Raw genomic sequence first — 19,559 nt, 5'->3', positions numbered from 1 at the left:
TGCCATCTTTGCCATAGACAAGATTATAGATTTACTACACAGCAAATAAGTCTAAAGATCATCCCGAGAACCACAGCACCGCTTGCTTAAAAGCCTAGAGCTGGGAATATTCTTCTGGGACAACACTCACCAGACTTCCGCAGCAATGGCCCCGGTGCTCAGTGCTCACCCACGAGTCTCGGTGATGCTGGTCCTGCTCCTGTCCGCGCTCCCTTTGGCTGCTGGTGGGAAGCTGCTGGTGGTGCCGGTGGATGGGAGTCGTTGGCTCAGCATGCAGGAGGTGCTGGATGGTCTCCGCCGGAAGGGACACGAAATAGTCGTCGTTGCACCTGAAGTGAGCGTACACATAAAACCGTCAGAGAATTTTATTATGAAAATGTATGCAATACCCTTCACAAAGGAAGAAGTGGATGGAAGTATCCATTCTTTTTCACAGAACGTATTTGAAAAAGGATCCTTTCTGGGAAGATTTATTAAAATATACCAGAGACTAAAAAGCATCTCTGCCAATGCTCTCTCTACCTGCACCCACTTACTGTACAACGAGGAGCTTGTCAGATATCTTGAGCAGAGCAAGTTTGATGCTCTCTTTACAGACCCTGTACTACCCTGCGGGCAGATCCTGGCTGAGCATCTTTCACTGCCTTCTGTGTTTTTTTTGCGGGTAATGCCATGTGGTTTAGAATTTGAAGCCACCCAGTGTCCAAATCCCCCTTCATATGTTCCCAGGATGTTCACAGGCCTTACAGATGGCATGAGCTTTCTCCAGCGCGTAAAGAACCTAATTCTAGACATCCCAAATTATTTTCTCTGTGATTTTTTCTTTCAACCATATGCAAAACTGGCATCTGAGTTCCTCCAGCGAGACGTGACTGTGCTGGATCTCTTTCGCCAAGCTTCCATTTGGCTCTTAAGGTTAGATTTTGCGTTAGATCATCCAAGACCTTTGATGCCCAACATGGTAGTAATTGGAGGAGTAAACTGTGCTCATAAGAAGCTGCCTCAGGTGGGTCCTGCTCTGCTTTTAATTCTTGTTCTGATGAATTTTTGTGTTCTCAATGGTGGTATTTTGTGTTGCAGATATAAGTTGAAATGCAATTTATGATGCCCAAGGCAAACAGTTATGAAAGAAATAATTTTTCTCTTACTTTCTTCCTCACCTCCCGTTTTGTTTGAAGGCCCCTGTATCTTTTCATTGGTGAAATATGCTCATTTGAAGAGAAAATTTAGGTTCTTCTAATGAAGGTCTGTGATGGGGCAATGGAAGTACAAAGTACTGCTTAGTGTGGGTAACGTCTCCCGCAGAGAAAACTGGCATCATGTCCATCTGTGTTCTCATTCCTGAAGGCATCTAAACCACCTCTGGTACATCTGCTCTGGGGCCATTCATTGGCCGCTAGAGATGAGTGGTCAAAGGGAGAAAGTGAGGGGACAGGTCTTTCCCAGGAGAAGGGAGCAGCCTCTGCCAGGCTGAGTGGTGATGTGGATGAGACACATCTCCTGTCTCTGCAGGAGGTTCTGCCAGAGGAAGGCTATCTGAGGTGCAGTCCCACCCAGAACCAGCCCATCTCCTGCCTGGGGCACTCTTTATTATTTCATCTAATGCAAATAAGCGGGGCTTATCCACCGCACCCATCACAGAACAACTGCCTGTGAACATGACTGGAATTAGGGCTTCTTATCCAGCCTTTTATGAAAGGAATGATTATTCATTTCTTGCACCGGAAACACCTCCCTCCTGCACCGGAGGGTCAAAGTTTAGGCTGCAGCACAGATTGCTTAAAAGCGCAGAGCCTGTGCTGTATCTTCAGTGCTTCCGCCGGTTTTCTTCTGGGACAGCACTCACCAGACTTCTGCAGCAATGGCCCCGGTGCTCAGTGCTCGCCCACGAGTCTCGGTGACGCTGGTCCTGCTCCTGTCCGTGCTCCCTTTGGCTGCTGGTGGGAAGCTGCTGGTGGTGCCGGTGGATGGGAGTCACTGGCTCAGCATGCGGAAGGTGGTAGATGGTCTCCACCAGAAGGGACACGAAATAGTCGTCGTTGCGCCCGAGATAAGTCTATACATCAAGCCATCAGAGGATTTTGTTATGAAAATGTACCCGGTCTCTTTCACGCAGGAAGAGCTGGACGAAAATTTCCAAGCATTTTCAAAGGAAATAACTGATGATGGATCTATTCTAGAAAGAGGTGTTAGATTTTATCAACGGGTAAAAAAAACATTTGGACTCAACCTGGCTACTTGTACCCACTTACTGTACAACAAGGAGCTTGTCAATTATCTTAATGAGAGCAATTTTGATGCTGTCTTTACAGATCCAATGTTACCTTGTGGGCAGATCCTGGCTGAGCATCTTTCTCTCCCTTCTGTGTTTTATTTTCGAGGGTCACCGTGTGGTTTAGAATATGAAGCCACCCAGTGTCCGAATCCTCCTTCTTATGTTCCCAGGATAATAACAGGCCTTACAGATCACATGAACTTTCTCCAGAGGGTGATGAACCTAATCATTGATATCCCAAATAGTTTTTTCTGTGATTTTGTATATCAATCATACACAAAACTGGCATCTGAGTTCCTCCAGCGGGACGTGACTATGCTGGATCTCTTTCGCCAGGCTTCCATTTGGCTCATGAGGTTTGATTTTGCGTTAGATTATCCAAGGCCTCTGATGCCCAACATGATTTATGTTGGAGGAGTAACCTGTGCTCACAAGAAGCTGCCTCAGGTGGGTTACGCTCTGCTTTCACTTCTTGTTCTGATGGATTTTTGTATTCATGAGGATGGAATTTTGTATTGCAGGCAGGAATCAAGTTCCCATTTAGGATGTTAAAGGGAAATACTCATGAAAGAACTTATTTTTCTCTCACTTTCTTCCTCACTTTCCATTTTGTGTGAAGGCAGCTGTATCTTTTCATCGATGAAGTGTGCTCAGTTGATGTCTTTTTCATTAGGCATATTCAAAGCCATTTTGTGTCCTGTTAATTCACTTGGTACTCTGTCCCATGGGGAGTGATGATGAGCGGCAGGAGAGTCTGAAGGATGGTCAAGGCGTGCGGTTGGGTCTGGTCCGTGTGACTTTGGAATGGTTGTAGAAAGGTCTGGTCTGTAGGGAGAAATGCATGTCAGGCACTCTTTGTGCCTGACCACGTCTTTATTTGTCGGTGAATTTATCTGCTCCTTCACTTGGGTATTTCCAGAGCTGGAATCAATGGGAACGTGGCAGGCTGTGGACACTCAGGCTAGGATGCACCGTCTCTGTTTACAGGCAGGCATTAGAAGATGCCCCTACGTTGGTGGTGGCAGTGTGAGATCTGTGAAGAAAATGGGTCTCAAAGAGCCTGAAGGAGCTGTGGATGGCTTGGCAGATCCTGCTCAGAGGCAGTAGAGCTGCCAAAACTTTTCTGATAGGAACAGAGGGGCTTATCTGGTGCATCCATCACTTTTACTGCTTGCCCAGGTAAATTGCTGAACTTGCTTGCTTGTTATCCAGCCTTTTATCAAAGGAATGATTACACATTTACCTACACCACAAATACAGCCAGGGGTCAAAGTTTAGGCTGCAGCACAGATATTATTTAAAAGCACGGAGCTGGTGCTGTTTCTTTAGTGCCACCAGTGGTGTTCTTCTGGGACAGCACTCACCAGATTTTTGCAGCAATGGCCCTGGTGCTCAGTGCTCCCCCACGAGTCTCGGTGACGCTGGTTCTGCTCCTGTCCGTGCTCCGTTTGGCTGCTGGTGGGAAGCTGCTGGTGGTGCCGGCAGATGGGAGTCACTGGCTCAGCATGCGGGAGGTGCTGGATGGTCTCAGCCGGAAGGGACATGAAATAGTTGTCATTGCACCTGAGACAAATTTATACATCAGGCCATCAAAGAGTTTTGTTCTGAAACTGTACCCGGTGCCTTTGAAACTGGAAGAGTTGCATGAAAATCTCCAGGCTTTTATATTAACTTCAATGGAGGAAGGATCTTTTCTGGGAAGATTTTATAATGCATTTCAAAGTTGGAGAACACTCTCTGATTTGGCAGTCTCCGGCTGTGCCCAGTTGCTCTACAACAAGGAGCTTGTTCAATATCTTGAGGAGAGCAAGTTTGATGCTCTCTTTACAGACCCTGTACTACCCTGCGGGCAGATCCTGGCCGAGCATCTTTCTCTCCCTTCCATCTTTCATTTTCGAGGTACTCCATGTGGATTAGATTTTGAAGCCACTCAGTGTCCCAATCCCCCTTCGTATGTTCCGAGGGTATTTTCAGACCTTACAGATCGCATGAACTTTTTCCAGAGGGTGAAGAACCTGATGCTTGACTTCCCGTTCTATTTTTTCTGTGACTTTGTCTTTCAATCCCACGCAAAACTGGCATCTGAGTTCCTCCAGCGGGACGTGACTATGCTGGATCTCTTTCGCCAGGCTTCCATTTGGCTCATGAGGTTTGATTTTGTGTTAGATTATCCAAGGCCTTTGATGCCCAACATGATTTATGTTGGGGGAATAAACTGTGCTCACAAGAAGCTGCCTCAGGTGGGTTACGCTCTGTTATTACTTCTTGTACTGATGGATTTTTGTGTTCACGAGGGTGGAGTTTTGTATTGCAGGTATGAGTTAAGGTGCCATTTAGAATCTATTAGGGAAATACTCAGGAACGAAACAATTTTCCTCTCACTTTCCTCCTCACTTTCCATTTTCTGCCATGGCAGCTGTATCTTTTTATTGATGAGGTATCATAAAATGGTTTGGGTTGGAAGGGACATTAAAGACCACCTAGTTCCGACCCCTCCTGCCGTGCGCAGGGTCACCTCCCACCAGACAAGGCTGCTCAAGGCTCCATCCAGTCCGGCTTTGAACACTTCCAGGGAGGGGGCATCCGTGAGTTCCCTGAGCAACGTGTGCCAGTGCCTCACCACTCTCATCGCTGAGACTTTTTTTCCTAATGTCTAATCTAAATCTTCCCCCTTCCAATTGAAAGCCATTCCCCCTTGGAATGTTGGGTATAGTCCATGTGACTATACGTGATTGCAGAAGGGTCTGGTCTTTAAGGAGAAATGCATGTCAGGCACTCTTTGTGCCTGACCACGTCTTTATTTGTCAGTGAATTTATCTGCTCCTTCACTTGGATATTTCCAGAGCTGGAATCAATGGGAACGTGGCAGGCTGTGGACACTCAGGCTAGGATGCACCGTCTCTGTTTACAGGCAGGCATTAGAAGATGCCCCTACCTTGGCGGTGGCAGTGTGAGATCTGTGAAGAAAATGGGTCTCAAAGAGCCTGAAGGAGCTGTGGATGGCTTGGCAGATCCTGCTCAGAGGCAGCAGAGCTGCCAAAGCTTTTCTGGTAGGAACAGAGGGGCTTATCTGGTGCACCCACCACTTCTACCACTTGCACAGATACACTGCTGAACTTTCTTGCTTGTTATCCAGCCTTTTATCAAAGGAATGATTACACATTTACCACGTGGCAAATACCTCCGACGGTCAAAGGTAGGCTGTAGCACACACAGATTGCTTAAAAGTGCAGAACCGGTAGTCTAGCTTCAGTGCCACCAGTGGTGTTCTTCTGGGCAGTCACCAGATTTTTGCAGCAATGGCCCCGGTGCTCAGTGCTCACCCACGAGTCTCGGTGACGCTGGTTCTGCTCTTGTCCGTGCTCCGTTTGGCTGCTGGTGGGAAGCTGCTGGTGGTGCCGGTGGATGGGAGTCACTGGCTCAGCATGCGGGAGGTGCTGGATAGTCTCCACCAGAAGGGACATGAAATAGTCGTCGTTGCACCCGAGATAAGGCTACACATCAAGCCATCAGAGAATTTTGTTCTGAAACTGTACCCAGTCCCTTTCACACAGGAAGAGCTGAATCACTGTTACCAGACAACTATCAACAATTCATTTCGAGAAGGATCTTTTGTGGAAAGGTTTCTTATAACTTATCAAGGAATGAAAAATGTTTCTGCCATCTTCCTGGCTACCTGCAGCCACTTACTCCACAACAAGGAGCTTGTCCGATATCTGGAGGAGAAAAAGTTTGATGCTGTCTTTACAGATCCTATACTACCCTGCGGGCAGATCCTGGCTGAGCATCTTTCACTCCCTTCCATCTTCTATTTGCAGCAACTGCCATGTGGTTTAGAATATGAAGCCACCCAGTGTCCAAATCCTCCTTCTTATGTCCCCAGGGCATTTACAGACCTCACAGACCACATGAACTTTCTCCAGCGGGTGAAGAATATAATCTTTGACTTCCCAAATTATTTTCTCTGCGATTATTTCTTTCAATTGTACTCACAACTGGCATCTGAGTTCCTCCAGCGGGATGTGACTGTGGTGGATCTCTTTCGGCAGGCTTCCATTTGGCTTATTAAGCTAGACTTTATTTTTCACTATCCAAGACCATTGATGCCCAACATGATACTGGTTAGTGGAGTAAACTGTGTTCACAAGAAGCTGCCTCAGGTGGGTCATACTCTGTTTTTCCTTCTCGGTCTTGTATACTTTTACATACTCTGAAAATTTATAACCAGTTTTTGTTAGAAGCCGTCTTTCTGTGGGTGACAGTAGAAGGGTTTCTAACTGCTTTTGCTTTTCAGAGAGGTGCCAGTACTTGTTTCTTTGAAGGCATCTGAATATCACAGTATAAAGATGTGTATGGAATTAGCTCCGGGAAACTCCGCATTGGTCTCATGGCTCGGCTCGAAGCCAGCTTTGACATTAGGGCAGATTGTTCAGCGCCTCTTCACTCAGGGCTGTTGATGTGGTGCAAGGCAGACTTTCATCTAAAGAGACATTCAGTTATCCTTCTGACCAGCTTGTCATTGCTGATTTCCTCTACATGCCTGTCTTCTTTCATTTAAAGAAGTATTCTCTATGTCATAGACTCATAAAATACTTTCATTTGGAAGGTCTTCCACATGCCCTCCTGCTAAGGGAGTTGAAAACAGCAATAAGATCTCCTGTTAGCCTTCTCTTCTGAATCCTGAGCAAGCTCATCTTTCTCAGCTCTTTTTTGTACGTCAGTCTCCTACTCCTAACCGTCTTCTTGGCTTTCGCTAGACTTGCTCCAGCACATCAGTTTCTTCTACTGGAGAGCCCCAAACTGGTTCCGTGTCTTCAGCTGTTTCCTAGTTGCTGAACAGAAGGGAAGGATCACCTCCCTCAGCCTGCTGACTGCACTCTTGCTTATACAGCCCAGGATATTATCGCCTCCGTGGATGCAAGGGCACATCACTGACTCATATTCAACTTTTATTTTCCACAAAGAACCCCAGGTCATTTTCTACAGAGTTGCTTTCTGTGCAGCTGGAGTGCAGCTTGTCCTGTGGCATGGGGTTGTTCTATCCCAGCAGCTTTTGCCTTTGCTGACCTTCTTGATGCTCCTGTTGGCCCATTTTTTCAGCTTTTAGCATTCTTTTTGCATATCCCAGGCCAGTGATGCCCTATCTTTGAAGCATCCACTGGCATAATAAAAATAGAGTATATATTAGGTGACTTTATTCTTATAAAATGAATGTGGGATTTATTTCAGATTGCTATTTTAAAATGTGTATTTAAATATATTTTGTGGTTTGCAGAACAACCTCATAGCTTCAGTTTTTCTTCAAGGCCAGGTTGGATGGGGCCTTGAGCAGCCTGGTCTAGTGGAAGGTGTCCCTCCTCACAGCAGTGGGGTTGGAACTGGGTGATCTTTAAGATCCCTTCCAACTCAAACCATTCTATGATTCTCTATGATTCTGTTATGTTTTTCAGATCTTGAATATGCAAAACACTGAAATAGAGCTTATTTTTTAGAAAAAGCCGACCCTCACACTGTAAAATTGAAGCGTTTTTGAAGAGGATTCAAACTTGGCACTCAGTCCAGAAAAGCAGAGATGGAATGAACTGCATAGATAAAGTGATGAAAAGAACTGTGCCAGCAGGTTCGTGACAGAGGTCTATAATACCCTGAAAAGTGTAGGAAAGGTGAAACGGGAGCTGATATGCAGTTTCTCCCAGTATTTGACCTATGGCTTACATGGAAATGAGGGAGCAGCAACCTTAAAGCAAACAAAAGGGAGTGCTTTTTCACACCAGGATCAAAACCCAGTATTGCCTCTCAACACCAGCAAATTTTTTTTTGTAGTCAAAAGCTATGAATTTACAAAGGATGTGGGTGGTTAATAAGAGGTACATTCTGCCTGCTAGGACTTGTAGAATTACAAAAGAGGTAATCACGAGTTGACCTACCTGGAGATATTCACTGTACCCTCTCCAGTGTTCAGCCTTGACACTCAACTCTGTACTTTATCTTTACTCTCTCCTGGTAGATATCTCACTTCACCCTTAACTTTGGAATGAGCTGAACTTGTGGACTTCGGTCTCTGGACTCATATAAACATAAAATGGTGTGTGTTGTTCGAAATCCAGCGGCACAGCTTTTGAACCCTTATGAACCTGCCATTAGCCTTAAGGGGCTTTTTCTTTTATTACCTCTTTAATGTTGCTTTGTAGTATTAAATACTAGTATTACACAGATAATACACGATTGGTTGAAATGTTAGCAGAACTCAAAGTCTACCTGGAATTTACGATATGTGAAATGTGACATTTGAGGGACCATTATGGGTTAGCACAGTCTAACAGCTGGGGGGTTAACTTCCTACCCGGGTGTCTGCTGCCACCTTAGGGCACGCGTGATGCTGTGTCGCCTTGTTGGTGGATGAAGTGCTTAGGGACATGGTTTAGGGAGTGTTAGGAATGGTTGGACTCGATGATCCAATGGGTCCTTTCCAACCTTGTGATTCTGTGATTCTGTGATCGTTTCCTCTTTGTCGCCAAAACATGAAAACACGCAAACATAGGGGTTGCAGCTATTCTCTGGCTCATGAGAATACCTTCTGTGCACCTCCTTTACTTTTCGGTCATTTAATATCAACTCACTGGAAAGATTTGAGTGAACAGGCTGCAGAATGGGACTGTGTTGATATCTGAAACTCCATCCACTTTAATGCAGTTTTCTTAATCATTACAGTTGTTCTTGCTGTCCTGAGAATGGCTTATGAGAAAAACCTTTTTTAAGTTGCCACATGGAGAACCTCTTGTCAAAATAAACTTTTTGGGATAGTCTTAGCCTTGGAACGTGCTTATCATCACACCCAGGTACCTTTGGCAAAGGTAATCATTTAATGAAGCAAATTTCCTATCACTCTTACCTGTGCCAAGACAACCCAGGCTGCTGCACTGCATGAAGAAGCCATTCGGAGCTCTCTCCAATGAGTTGGGGATCTAAACTATTCTCTCTTTTCCAGCCCGCAATTGATCTTTTTCAGCTGCTGTTCCTGTATCTTATTTTGCGTTTGTCAAACTTCTGTCATCCACCTTTTCCTTTTCCATGAAGTATATCCTAAAAGCAGATCAGATCCGCTTTGTCAGGCACTTCTTTTAAGCACAGACTGCTGATATCCACTTTTCCAGGTTTATCTCTTAACAAGTTTTCATGTGCCTTTGCATGTTCTCCCTATCTAAGGACGTTGCTTTGTTTATAGTGCTTATTTCATTCACCCATCTACCCACTGGGTTTCTGTTGCATCATTTGCTGCAGCTTCAACCCAGGTTCTCAAGAATAATTAAGCACTTAAGTCCCATTCAGATCAACCTGATACCTAAATAAGTCCTTGGAGTGGGACTGTCTTTCACATCAGATCACTTCAGCCATGCTGTTACTCAGGCAAACTTTCAAAACCAAAGAGGTAAAAAGCTTTTTCTGAATGTTCAGTTGGAATTTCTCAAACTGCCATTTGTGGCCCTTATTAGACGATTTACTCCTACTCAGAAAAGTTTGGATCCTTCATCCTTATTCTCCATCAAGTAGCTGTAGGCTGCGGTCGTGTGTTATAGAGAACTGGACTTACAATGTGGTTTGGGGTTTTTCTTGGCTTAAAAATCTTATCATAGCACACGCAGAAGCAGTTCAGAAACTCTGTTTTCCCCTTCTGGTAACAAGGACAGAAGTGTGGGCTTCCCTTTGGATTGTACCACAGCCAAGCCTTTGTAACTTAGAATCATAGAACTGTTAAGGTTGGAAAAGGCCTCTAAGATCATCAAGTTCAACTGCCAGCCCCAACACCACCATACCTACTAAAATGTGTCACGAAGTGCCACATCTACACATTTTCTTTCATACCTCCAGGGGACTCCACCACTTTCCTGGTGGTTACTTTTGACCAGTAGCTGTTATTAAGAACTTTCAAAAATGTTTGGTCTGTAGCCTCTCTCCTATGAACTCTTATGGTCCCTCTTGAGCAGCAAGGACTACATATTCTGCTGCATCATTGCTTTCAAAAAGACATTTGGCATGGAGATTCTCTCCTATGAACTCTTATGGCCCCTCTTAAGCAAGGGGCACATATTCTGCTGCGTTATTTTTTATATATAGAAGTTGTTTCGTTAATATGTTACTCAAACTTTGGTGACACCAGAACTTGGTGTGCTGGCTCATGTTTGCCATCCTATGTGAACTCTAGGCACCTTTTTGAGCAAAGATGTAAGAGCAAGTTGGAAGTTCAGGTCTTTTTTGTCAATGTAATTCTGTTTTTCTGAATGATTTCCGATAACGCGTGGAAATGCTTCTTGCTTTAAATCCCTTGATAGCACTCTTATCAATGCTCTTATCACTATTTAATGTGATCTTTGAGCTCAACCTCTCTTAGCAAACAATTTGTATGGAAGACTATCAAGTTATAAATGAGGTGCGGCTACTTTTTGCTTTCATATGCTGCTTGAAAGAATCAAGAAGGACCAGTTTACGTCTTTTCCTGCCGACAGACCCATGACAGTTATGTGGAGGTACCAGATACACACTGCGCTTGTTCTTTTTCTTTCTTTCTGGAGTCTGGCAGAAGGAGGGAAGCTCTTGGTTGTGCCTCAGGATGGAAGTCACTGGCTGAGCATGCGTGTGGTTCTGGAAGAACTCTGGGAGAGGGGGCACGAAATCGTTGCAGTGATTCCTGAAGCCTCTTTGCTCATGAAAAGCTCACAATCTTTCACCATCAAAACATACTCTGTGCCTTACACACAGGAGTTTGTGGATAGATTCTACAATTCCATCGGTGAAAAAAGTTTTGATAACCATCCCCTTCTAGAAAAAATTACAATTTTACTCAGCAATATATCAGATCTGACCAACATGTTCTCTTCAGCTTGTCGGCAGCTCTTACATGACGAAGAACTAATGAATTATCTCCGTGACAGCAAATTTGATGCCATTATGATGGATCCTGTGTTGCCCTGTGGACCGATTATTGCAGAATATCTCTCCCTCCCTTCGGTATACTTCATGCGTGGTCTTCCATGTACCTTAGACTACAAGGCCACCCAGTGTCCCAGTCCTTTTTCTTACGTGCCGAGGGATTTCACAACCAATACGGATCGCATGACATTTATGGAGCGTGTGAAGAACCTCCTGGCTGGATTTTCAGAGCAGTTGCTTTGCTATCTGTTTTACATAAAATATGAGAACTTAGCTTCTGAGTTTCTTCAGAGAGAAGTAATGGTATTGGAACTGTTTAGCAAAGCATCCATTTGGCTGATGAGATATGACTTTGTTTTTGAGTATCCACGCCCAATAATGCCAAATATGGTCTATATTGGAGGCATCAACTGTAAGCAGAAGCAGCAGTTATCACAGGTTTGTCATTGCATACGTTGAGGGCATTATCGCATTTATTAGTGATTATTTAAGATTTGCTTATGTTAAGTACTTCCTCTAGTAGTATTTGTGCTTGAGCCAATGTGTGATCTGGATGGCGTGATTTGGAAGTGGGAACCTCGGGCTCTGCTAGATGTTCACAAGACTTGCACTGCAAGTAGCTGTAGAATTTCTCTCCAGGAGAGGTCAGGTGAAGTTGCCTAAGCTGTGTCGCTGCCTGGGTATCGCTTAGCTTGTTGTAAGCATAACACTATAATATTAGACAATCATGGCCTGGCTGCATCTAGATACATGAAAAAAATAATTCTAGGTCATATGATTCAATATCCCTAACAGTTGCAGAATACTGATTAATTGCAGACTTGATGGGATGAAAGGAAATGTGGAACTAACTCTATGTGCATACCCAGGCACTTACAGTGTGCCGTAGAGGTTGATAATGTGAGTAAATAACCCCAAACCAGAGGTACGCAATCAAAGATGGTAAAGGGAGCACTTTTGCCTCTGAATTTGTGTAAGAAGCTGTGTCGGATAGCATATAAGAAGACGATTAGATAAAAGAAGCCTTCAGGATTGTACTTACCTACCCTCCCTCCCTCGCTTGTTTATATCTCCCTAATGGCTGTGTAAATAGTGCAAGTGCCAATTGTTTTGTTTTTTCAGAGTGCAGTGGTATTGCAATAGCAGAAGTTATCACTGAGCTTGCATCACCTTTACTACTGTGGAGTCAGGGCTTTCACCCTGATAACTACTACAAATCTGAAGATAAACCTTTTCAACCCCCTCTGTATCAAATCGCTGTAATCATTGCCTCTTGCTTAGACTCCAAGAGTGCAGGGTAGTCCAAAGGTGAGACTTTTGTTCCAAATTTTGTGTCCACTCAGCTGAGCAGACTCAAGGCAGGGAGTTAATCATTAGCTGGGTGTTAATAAGATAGTGATGGCTCTGTCAGGGCCCTCCCATTCATGACTCTGTTCCGCCTTTCAGCACAACACACCGCCAGTTGCCTTGATACTCCTTCCTCGAGCGTTTGAATCCTTTAGTTCAAACGTGGCTTTACCTTGCACTCCCTGTTGCTTTACCCACAGTTAAAAATTATCCTAATTTCTGCCCAACAAACATACAGTCCGTTAAAAATTAAACACTTACCTTAAGACTAAAGTGCAAAGTACTCCATGTTTCATTCCTCGTCCCCCTGCAACAGTTTTGCAGCTGTTGACAACTTTGCTGACCACACAAGGAAAATGGCTTCTTCAAATCCAGGATTTACCTCTCTTGTCTCCTGCGTTGTGTTTTTCTTGCTCCTGTGGACTTTTTCTGATGGCAGAAGGCTTTTGGTGGTAACTATCGATGGCAGCCACTGGCTCAGCATGCGTCCGATTGTGGAGCGGCTCAGACAGAGAGGACATGCAATCGTGGTGCTCGCACCAGAGATAAATTTGCGGATAGATTCATCGGTGCTTTATACTTTGAAAACATACTCTGTGCCTTACACCAAGGAGTACGTGGAGGGAGAATTTAAAAATCTGGGGCATAGGAGTTTCACACCTCAGCCCTTCTTGGAAAAATTCTCAAAAATGGCAAATATTTCAAACATGTTCTTTGATTCCTGCAAACGCCTTCTGTCCGACAAAGAGTTGATTGAATACCTTGAAGAAAGCAAATTCGATGCTGTCTTTATGGATCCTTATTTTCCATGTGGACAGATAGTGGCTGAGCATCTCTCCCTACCTTCTGTGTACCTCGTACGGGGACTGCCGTGCAGCCTAGACTTCCACGCCACCCTCTGCCCAAATCCTCCCTCTTACGTTCCTAGGTTCTTCACTCGCTACACGGACCGCATGGCGTTCCTCCAGCGTGCAGGCAATCTCGTAGCTAGCCTGAGCAGTTCCCTGGCTTGCAGCTTTCTTTATTCACCTTATGATCGCTTGATCAAAGAATTCCTCCAACAAGAGGCAACAGTGCTTGAGCTGTTCAGCCGCGCGTCTATTTGGCTCATGAAATATGACTTTGTGTTTGAGTACCCCAGGCCCCTAATGCCTAATATGATCTTGGTCGGAGGCATAAGCTGCACTCAGGAAAAAGCGTTATCACAGGTTAGTTAACTTTTTTTCCTCCCCTAGTTTAGCTATAGCTCTGCACTCTTTGCTCTCACCATGAGATGGAGCTCCAGGAGAAAGAGAAGTGGAGGTGGCTAAGGAAGGCACTTCATGCCTCTGCATCCCTGTGCAGTGAGGAGTGCAGTGTTTTGTGGGAGACCTTCAGGTGTCCAGACAATCATGCACAAAAAGCTGGGCTTTTCCCCTCGGTATTTTCCAGCAGCCCGCTCCCAGGAGTCTATTTCTGTATACCAGTTTACGAGACTTGGTGCTAGCTGGGGTAATGCTGCAGGATAAATCATGCTTCTGAGGACAATTCAGTGGCTGACCTGAATCAAATCCCCACCGCACAGTGAAGCAGCAAGAGATCTTGGGTTGTGTAAAGCACTGTCCCAGATCTGAACTGCAACTGTTATTTTTCTTGAACTATGCCAAATTTCATAAATACGGGATATCAGCCGTTTTCCACTAAGAAATCCTCCTGGTTCTTGGCATTTTCTCTTATTTTTCAGTGAGTGTCCAGTGTTTCATAAAGGTTGTGCGTGTGCTGATACAAGCAGATGCCGGTTAAAAAATCCTCGGTGAAACGACCCACCTATTCCCGAAGCAAAGCTACAGAAAGTTTTGTAATGGTAGAGGTGTTTCTGAGCAGAAAGCCAGAACTTGGCCCACGAAAGCATTTAAAGAACAGAGTAAAACTGATGTGCTGGTCCCAGAGAAAATAAATAGGACTAAATACAGGAACTGCCAAAGAATTTTGAACTAAAAGCACATTTGTAATTAGGGGAGGACTTTGCAGTTGCCAGATGTCTGTGAGTGTATGCAGAAGTGAGCCCTGAGCTCCCAACCAGATGTCTACAACGCCTTAATGGAGAACCTGTCTTCAGAGAGATCTGGTAAAGCAGAACCAAGCCCTGAAACGAGAGTTACGTTTCAGCTTGTTTGCCCCTAGGGGAGAATCAGGTCTGCTGTTCAAGGTGCAGCTATCCCCAAACCATCGATGGCTCCTTCTGTTTGGGATCCAGCCCCAAGAGAAGGGCCACAGCGCTCTGGTCAGCCACAAAAATGCATAACGGAGCATAAACTAAGGTGGTCAGTCTTAGTTATCCACTCAGACTATAGAGATAACATTTCAATGTTATCCCAGACTTATGGGAACATTTAGTTCCTTTTATTCCACTCAGTTAACTCTGATGCCTGCAACAATTCTCTCCAGTTTTGTGTCTCCTTCCCTGGCTTTACCAAATATTTTTCTACGGCACAGGATTTTTGCCTCTGCCTTCAGCTGTTTCTATGCTTTATCAAAATCCTTTTGTTCTTGGATTCCGGTGACAGATCGCCTCGTCTTCTTTTATTTAAATCAAACAAACAATACAGATAAAAATTTGGCAGCGTTTCAGTATTATCATTCTCAAAGGAGGCTAAATAAATCCGGATGATAGAAATTAGAGCTATCTGCTGTCAGAACACTTTTCAAAATCTTAATTCTATCTTGCAGCTGCACGGTCTGAAGAGAAGAGCATCAACTCTGAGTCCAGAGCATCTGACTTGCAATAAAAGTGACAATAAAACACATTTACCTGGGTATCACCACAGCATCTTTTTTTTTACTACACAGAAACCAATGTCTTCGAGCGGCCAGGCTTTGCTACATGACTGTCTTAAAGGACTTTTGTTTCTTCTTTCCACTGAATCTCAGTTCAGGCCTCAGTTCTCCAAATACTCATGCGCCTTCACAACTTCAATCAACCACCTGTGGCCATGTTTTTTCCTGGGATCCATTTTCATATAGATAACTGATTTTCCTGATCATCATTGTTGTTGTGTTGAGTGCTCATTTTACCGCCTTTCCGGCGAGTTTTTTGGGATTGTGACAAAAATCACAGCGTATGACATGGAAGGGATTCTGACTACGAGTGTGCTTTGTGTTGGCAGGAATTTGAAGCTATTGTGAACGCCTCTGGAGAACATGGCATCATTGTCTTCTCTCTGGGCTCCATGGTCTCTGAGATCCCTATGAAGAAAGCCAAAGAAATCGCCGATGCCTTGGGCTCAGTGCCTCAGACGGTATGGTTTCCCTCTCCCCTTTCCCGCACACCAATTCAACACTGTCTTCAAACACAGTGCGTGATTACCTTCAGCTTTCAGCGTGTTCAATCCTTCCTCCCTTCCTTCTTTCTCCTGCTTCCTGATGCCAGAGTGAACTATCACCCCAGCTGCTCTGCGTGGCAGAGCAGTTTTTGTCCGTCGTGGATGTTTTTAGCTGTGCTTTTCAAAGCTGCTGTGGAGCTGCAAGATGCCGGTTGCTGAGAACTGACGTTGCGTTTACTTCTCTTGAAAGGTTTTGTGGCGCTACACGGGAGAGGTACCCCCCAACCTGCCGAAAAACGTAAAGCTTCTCAAATGGCTGCCACAGAATGATCTTCTAGGTAGGTCTGAGATACCTTGAGTGATCCCAGCGTGTTTCTTTTAATCTGATAATGCTGTTGTAAGGCCCCATTAACATCATCTGTGCTGACTCGCTGTATCGCTGGGTCACAGGACTTCCTCGCGGCTTTTCCTGTTTGAACAAGAGCTTCTCATCTTTTAGAAACTGATCTTATTGCACCTTCAAAATTGCCAAATCATGAAACGACACTGTTTGGAAAGGTGTTCCAACATTTGAGCACCCTTACTGTCAAAAACGGGAGGTCTTTATCTCTGGCTAGTCAGTCTCAACACCCAGCTGTGGGGTTTTGGCATGTTTTTGTCTACTGGACAGAAAAGAAAATTTAAGGTCCCTGAGTGAGCATTTCCCAACAGGTTGTTGGGCTTTTCGAGTGGTGAAATAGTACATGCTGTCACCAGGAATACAACAGGGCTCAGCTATGCGAGATCTGCAAAGCCAGCAAATGAAAGACATGGTAAAAAACCAAGAAATGATAACATCTTCTTTAACCTCACTTGGCTCTGATTTCATCCTAAAATCTGAGAAGCTTTGGAGGATTATCCAAGGCTTTCTAGAGATTATTCAAGCCAAGACAGAGCTCTACAACCCACAGTTTGTTCAATCCCCTGTAATGTCCTGTTCTCTGCAGCCCTAAGTCTGTCCATAAGTAATGATACACATGACAGCCCAAAGTTCTTGATTTACACCTACTAGTGCCATTTTTGTGCAAGTTTTCCCCCAGAGATGTGTTACTGTGATTTAACAAATTAAATGGCTAAGCAAGTCTTTCTTTCCTCCGCAGCTCACCCTAAGACTCGTGCCTTTATTACCCACGGAGGCTCACACGGTATTTACGAGGGCATATGCAATGCGGTGCCAATGCTTGTAATGCCTTTATTTGGAGACCAGATGGACAACGCCAAGCGAGTAGAGTCACGAGGAGCGGGACTGACACTGAATATACTTGAAATGACTTCGAAGGACATATCCACCGCCCTGAAAGCAGTTATTAATGATAAAAAGTCAGTAATAGAGGCACAGCTTTTCTCCTTGTAGTGTTGTGTAACACCAGCACTCTAGCTTCCAGCTTAACGGAATACTAATCTGTTCTTATATGCCTTCTTATATATCAATGTTACATCATTGAGAAGCTGACGCTTGCCCTGGGTTAACCTCATCCTGTCCCTGTAGCAGCTCCGTTCTCACTGCCTGGGATTATAATCCTTAGGTGACAAGAACTGGCTGATCTGAGAGGGTGCAGGTTATCAGAGAAGATGGTGTATAAGTGCAGTGGAAGAAACCAAGGTGACAAAAGATGTGTCGCCTGCTTAAAGGCAAATTTACCAGGCGGTGATGTTGAGGACTTTGACACAAAGTGGTTTAAAAGGCAGTCGGTGTAGGGAGATGTGGCAAACGGCTTTTGTTTCCCCAGTCAGCAGTGACATGAGTCAGTGGGGAACCTGAAAGGTCGAAGGGCTCAGCTGCCTGGCTGATTTTCATTGCATGAGGATTGCCCAGAGATGCTGTCTGCACAGCAGCAGGAGGGAGGAAATGAGTGTCAGTGCCTCAGTGTAGTCCAGAGCCTGTACCGCGTTGCCTCCCAGCTGGTAGGATTTACTAAACCTAGCTATTATCACTCATTTATTTCACAAACCAGTTTTCTTAGTCATCTTCCCCACCTAGCGCTCATAGGGAACTGTAATGAGCACGGGCAGCTGCTGCCTGGCTCTGCAATGCTGGACAATTCCAGCACAGACCAGGAAAAATATGCATAGATATGCTGAGGTGGTACAGGGAACTCTGCTAGATATCATAGTATCGCAGCCAACATGCCTGAGGTGTTTTAAGGCATCACGGCAAAAGGGAGGTTTTAGAGACACCCTCCTCTTCTCTGGTGCCATTCGCCAGGGCCTCTCGTGCCTTGGTATCCTCTTCCCTATGGTGTTCCTGAAAAACAGCACCTTTCTGCCATTAATTCCCAACCACCATACTACTACTACTACTGCTAATAATAATAATAATAATAATGATGCATCTTGATCTTCATCTGGACAGCTTTTCTATACCCATTCTCATATTTCAGCCAGAGATTTTGCTGACAGCTCAGACTAAGCTTTTTCTTTTTCTTCTTTTCCAATACCTTTCCCTCTTTTCTTTTGTCACTTTTCTGGGCCCATATCATTACTGTTTTCCTTCTCCTTGGGATGGTGGGTGTCGGGGGAAATCACCACAGAAGCCCCCAGTGGGCCATCAGACAACTGACGCCGCATCCCTTTTTTCTTGGGATTGAAAACGCCCGACATCTTTTCTTGACAGGTACAAAGAGAACGTCCAGCGTCTCTCAGACCTTCATCTTGACAGACCCATCCACCCCCTGGACCTGGCTGTGCACTGGGTGGAGTTCGTAATGAGACACAAAGGAGCGCCCCACCTGCGTCCCGCTGCTCACGACCTGAACTGGATCCAGTACCACTCCTTGGATGTCATCGCCTTCCTCCTCGCCGTGGTCCTCCTCTCCCTCTTCATTTCCCTGAAGTGCTGCCTGTTCTGCTGCCGCAGGTGCTGCTGTAAGAAGGGAAGAACAAGAAAGCCAATCAAATCAAAGTCCCACTAACAGATGAAACCAGTGGTAGGAGATAAAGCCTCCGCTCCAGACCTGAAGGATCAGAGAACATCTCAAATTTCATTGAAATAATCACCAACTTTCAGTCGAGAAATAATAGTCACTTTAAACTAGCACCATGGGAGAGGTTGTTTCACGGATATGATTTTTGCCTTTAATTAAGAATCGGGTTTTGAAAATAATTGGGATAGGAGTGCTTCAGTCACTTGGGAAGATACTAGTGTGAAGTCCAAGGCTCTTGACTTCCACGTCTTTGTGTACAAAGAACTCATGGTGACAGTTTTTTTTTTAACCTCTATATGAAATGTAAAGGGATTTCAGTAAGACTGTGCTTCAAGGGCTTTAGGAGAACCACCTCCTCGTGTGTAAGGCTGTCAGGTTTATCAAGCACTTTGAAATCTTTGTATATCTGTTGGTATAGAAGAGGCAGTTGTCATACGCTGACAATACACGTCACATAAGCCAAGCTAGACACGCACATCTTAAATGGGTTTTGTGTGTGTGTTTACAATGCCCTGAACTCGAGTAAGGTTTTGGCAGGCAAGTGGTTGTAAACCCACTGGTGTTTCACTCAGGTTCCCGCAATCAGGTAGAGTGCTATTGTTTGGAGCTTACCTGGTAGGTGATGAGATCTCTGTAAGCATTGTTTACAAAACCCAACTGATCTACTCTTTGAAGTGATGCTCAGGTAAAGACCCAAACCCCGGTCCTATAAATAAATCCCCAATACTAACAATAGCGGCTCTT

The 19,559-nt window shown here is 44.8% G+C and overlaps 1 protein-coding gene across 7 annotated transcripts in view; it reads left to right on the top strand.

The window, feature by feature from the left end:
* The window catches only part of LOC104059592 (UDP-glucuronosyltransferase 1A1), a 31,929-nt gene extending 12,370 nt beyond the window's left edge, over window positions 1–19,559 (top strand). The window contains exons 1-5 of one of the 7 annotated variants that reach the window (XM_054069986.1): window positions 110–1,006; window positions 15,697–15,828; window positions 16,103–16,190; window positions 16,992–17,211; window positions 18,506–19,559. In XM_054069986.1, the coding sequence (XP_053925961.1) occupies window positions 146–1,006; window positions 15,697–15,828; window positions 16,103–16,190; window positions 16,992–17,211; window positions 18,506–18,803 (1,599 nt within the window). In that variant the 5' untranslated portion in view covers window positions 110–145 and the 3' untranslated portion in view covers window positions 18,804–19,559. Of the gene's footprint in view, window positions 1–109; window positions 1,007–1,807; window positions 2,723–3,617; window positions 4,516–5,521; window positions 6,436–10,768; window positions 11,642–12,837; window positions 13,759–15,696; window positions 15,829–16,102; window positions 16,191–16,991; window positions 17,212–18,505 lie in introns of those variants that run through there. The other 6 variants (XM_054069985.1, XM_054069984.1, XM_054069983.1 and 3 more) reach the window with 6 other exon arrangements.

The sequence above is a fragment of the Cuculus canorus genome, chromosome 6 (assembly GCF_017976375.1).
Source record: "Cuculus canorus isolate bCucCan1 chromosome 6, bCucCan1.pri, whole genome shotgun sequence".
Taxonomy (NCBI): domain Eukaryota; kingdom Metazoa; phylum Chordata; class Aves; order Cuculiformes; family Cuculidae; genus Cuculus; species Cuculus canorus.
This window is presented reverse-complemented; position numbering and strand designations above follow the sequence as displayed.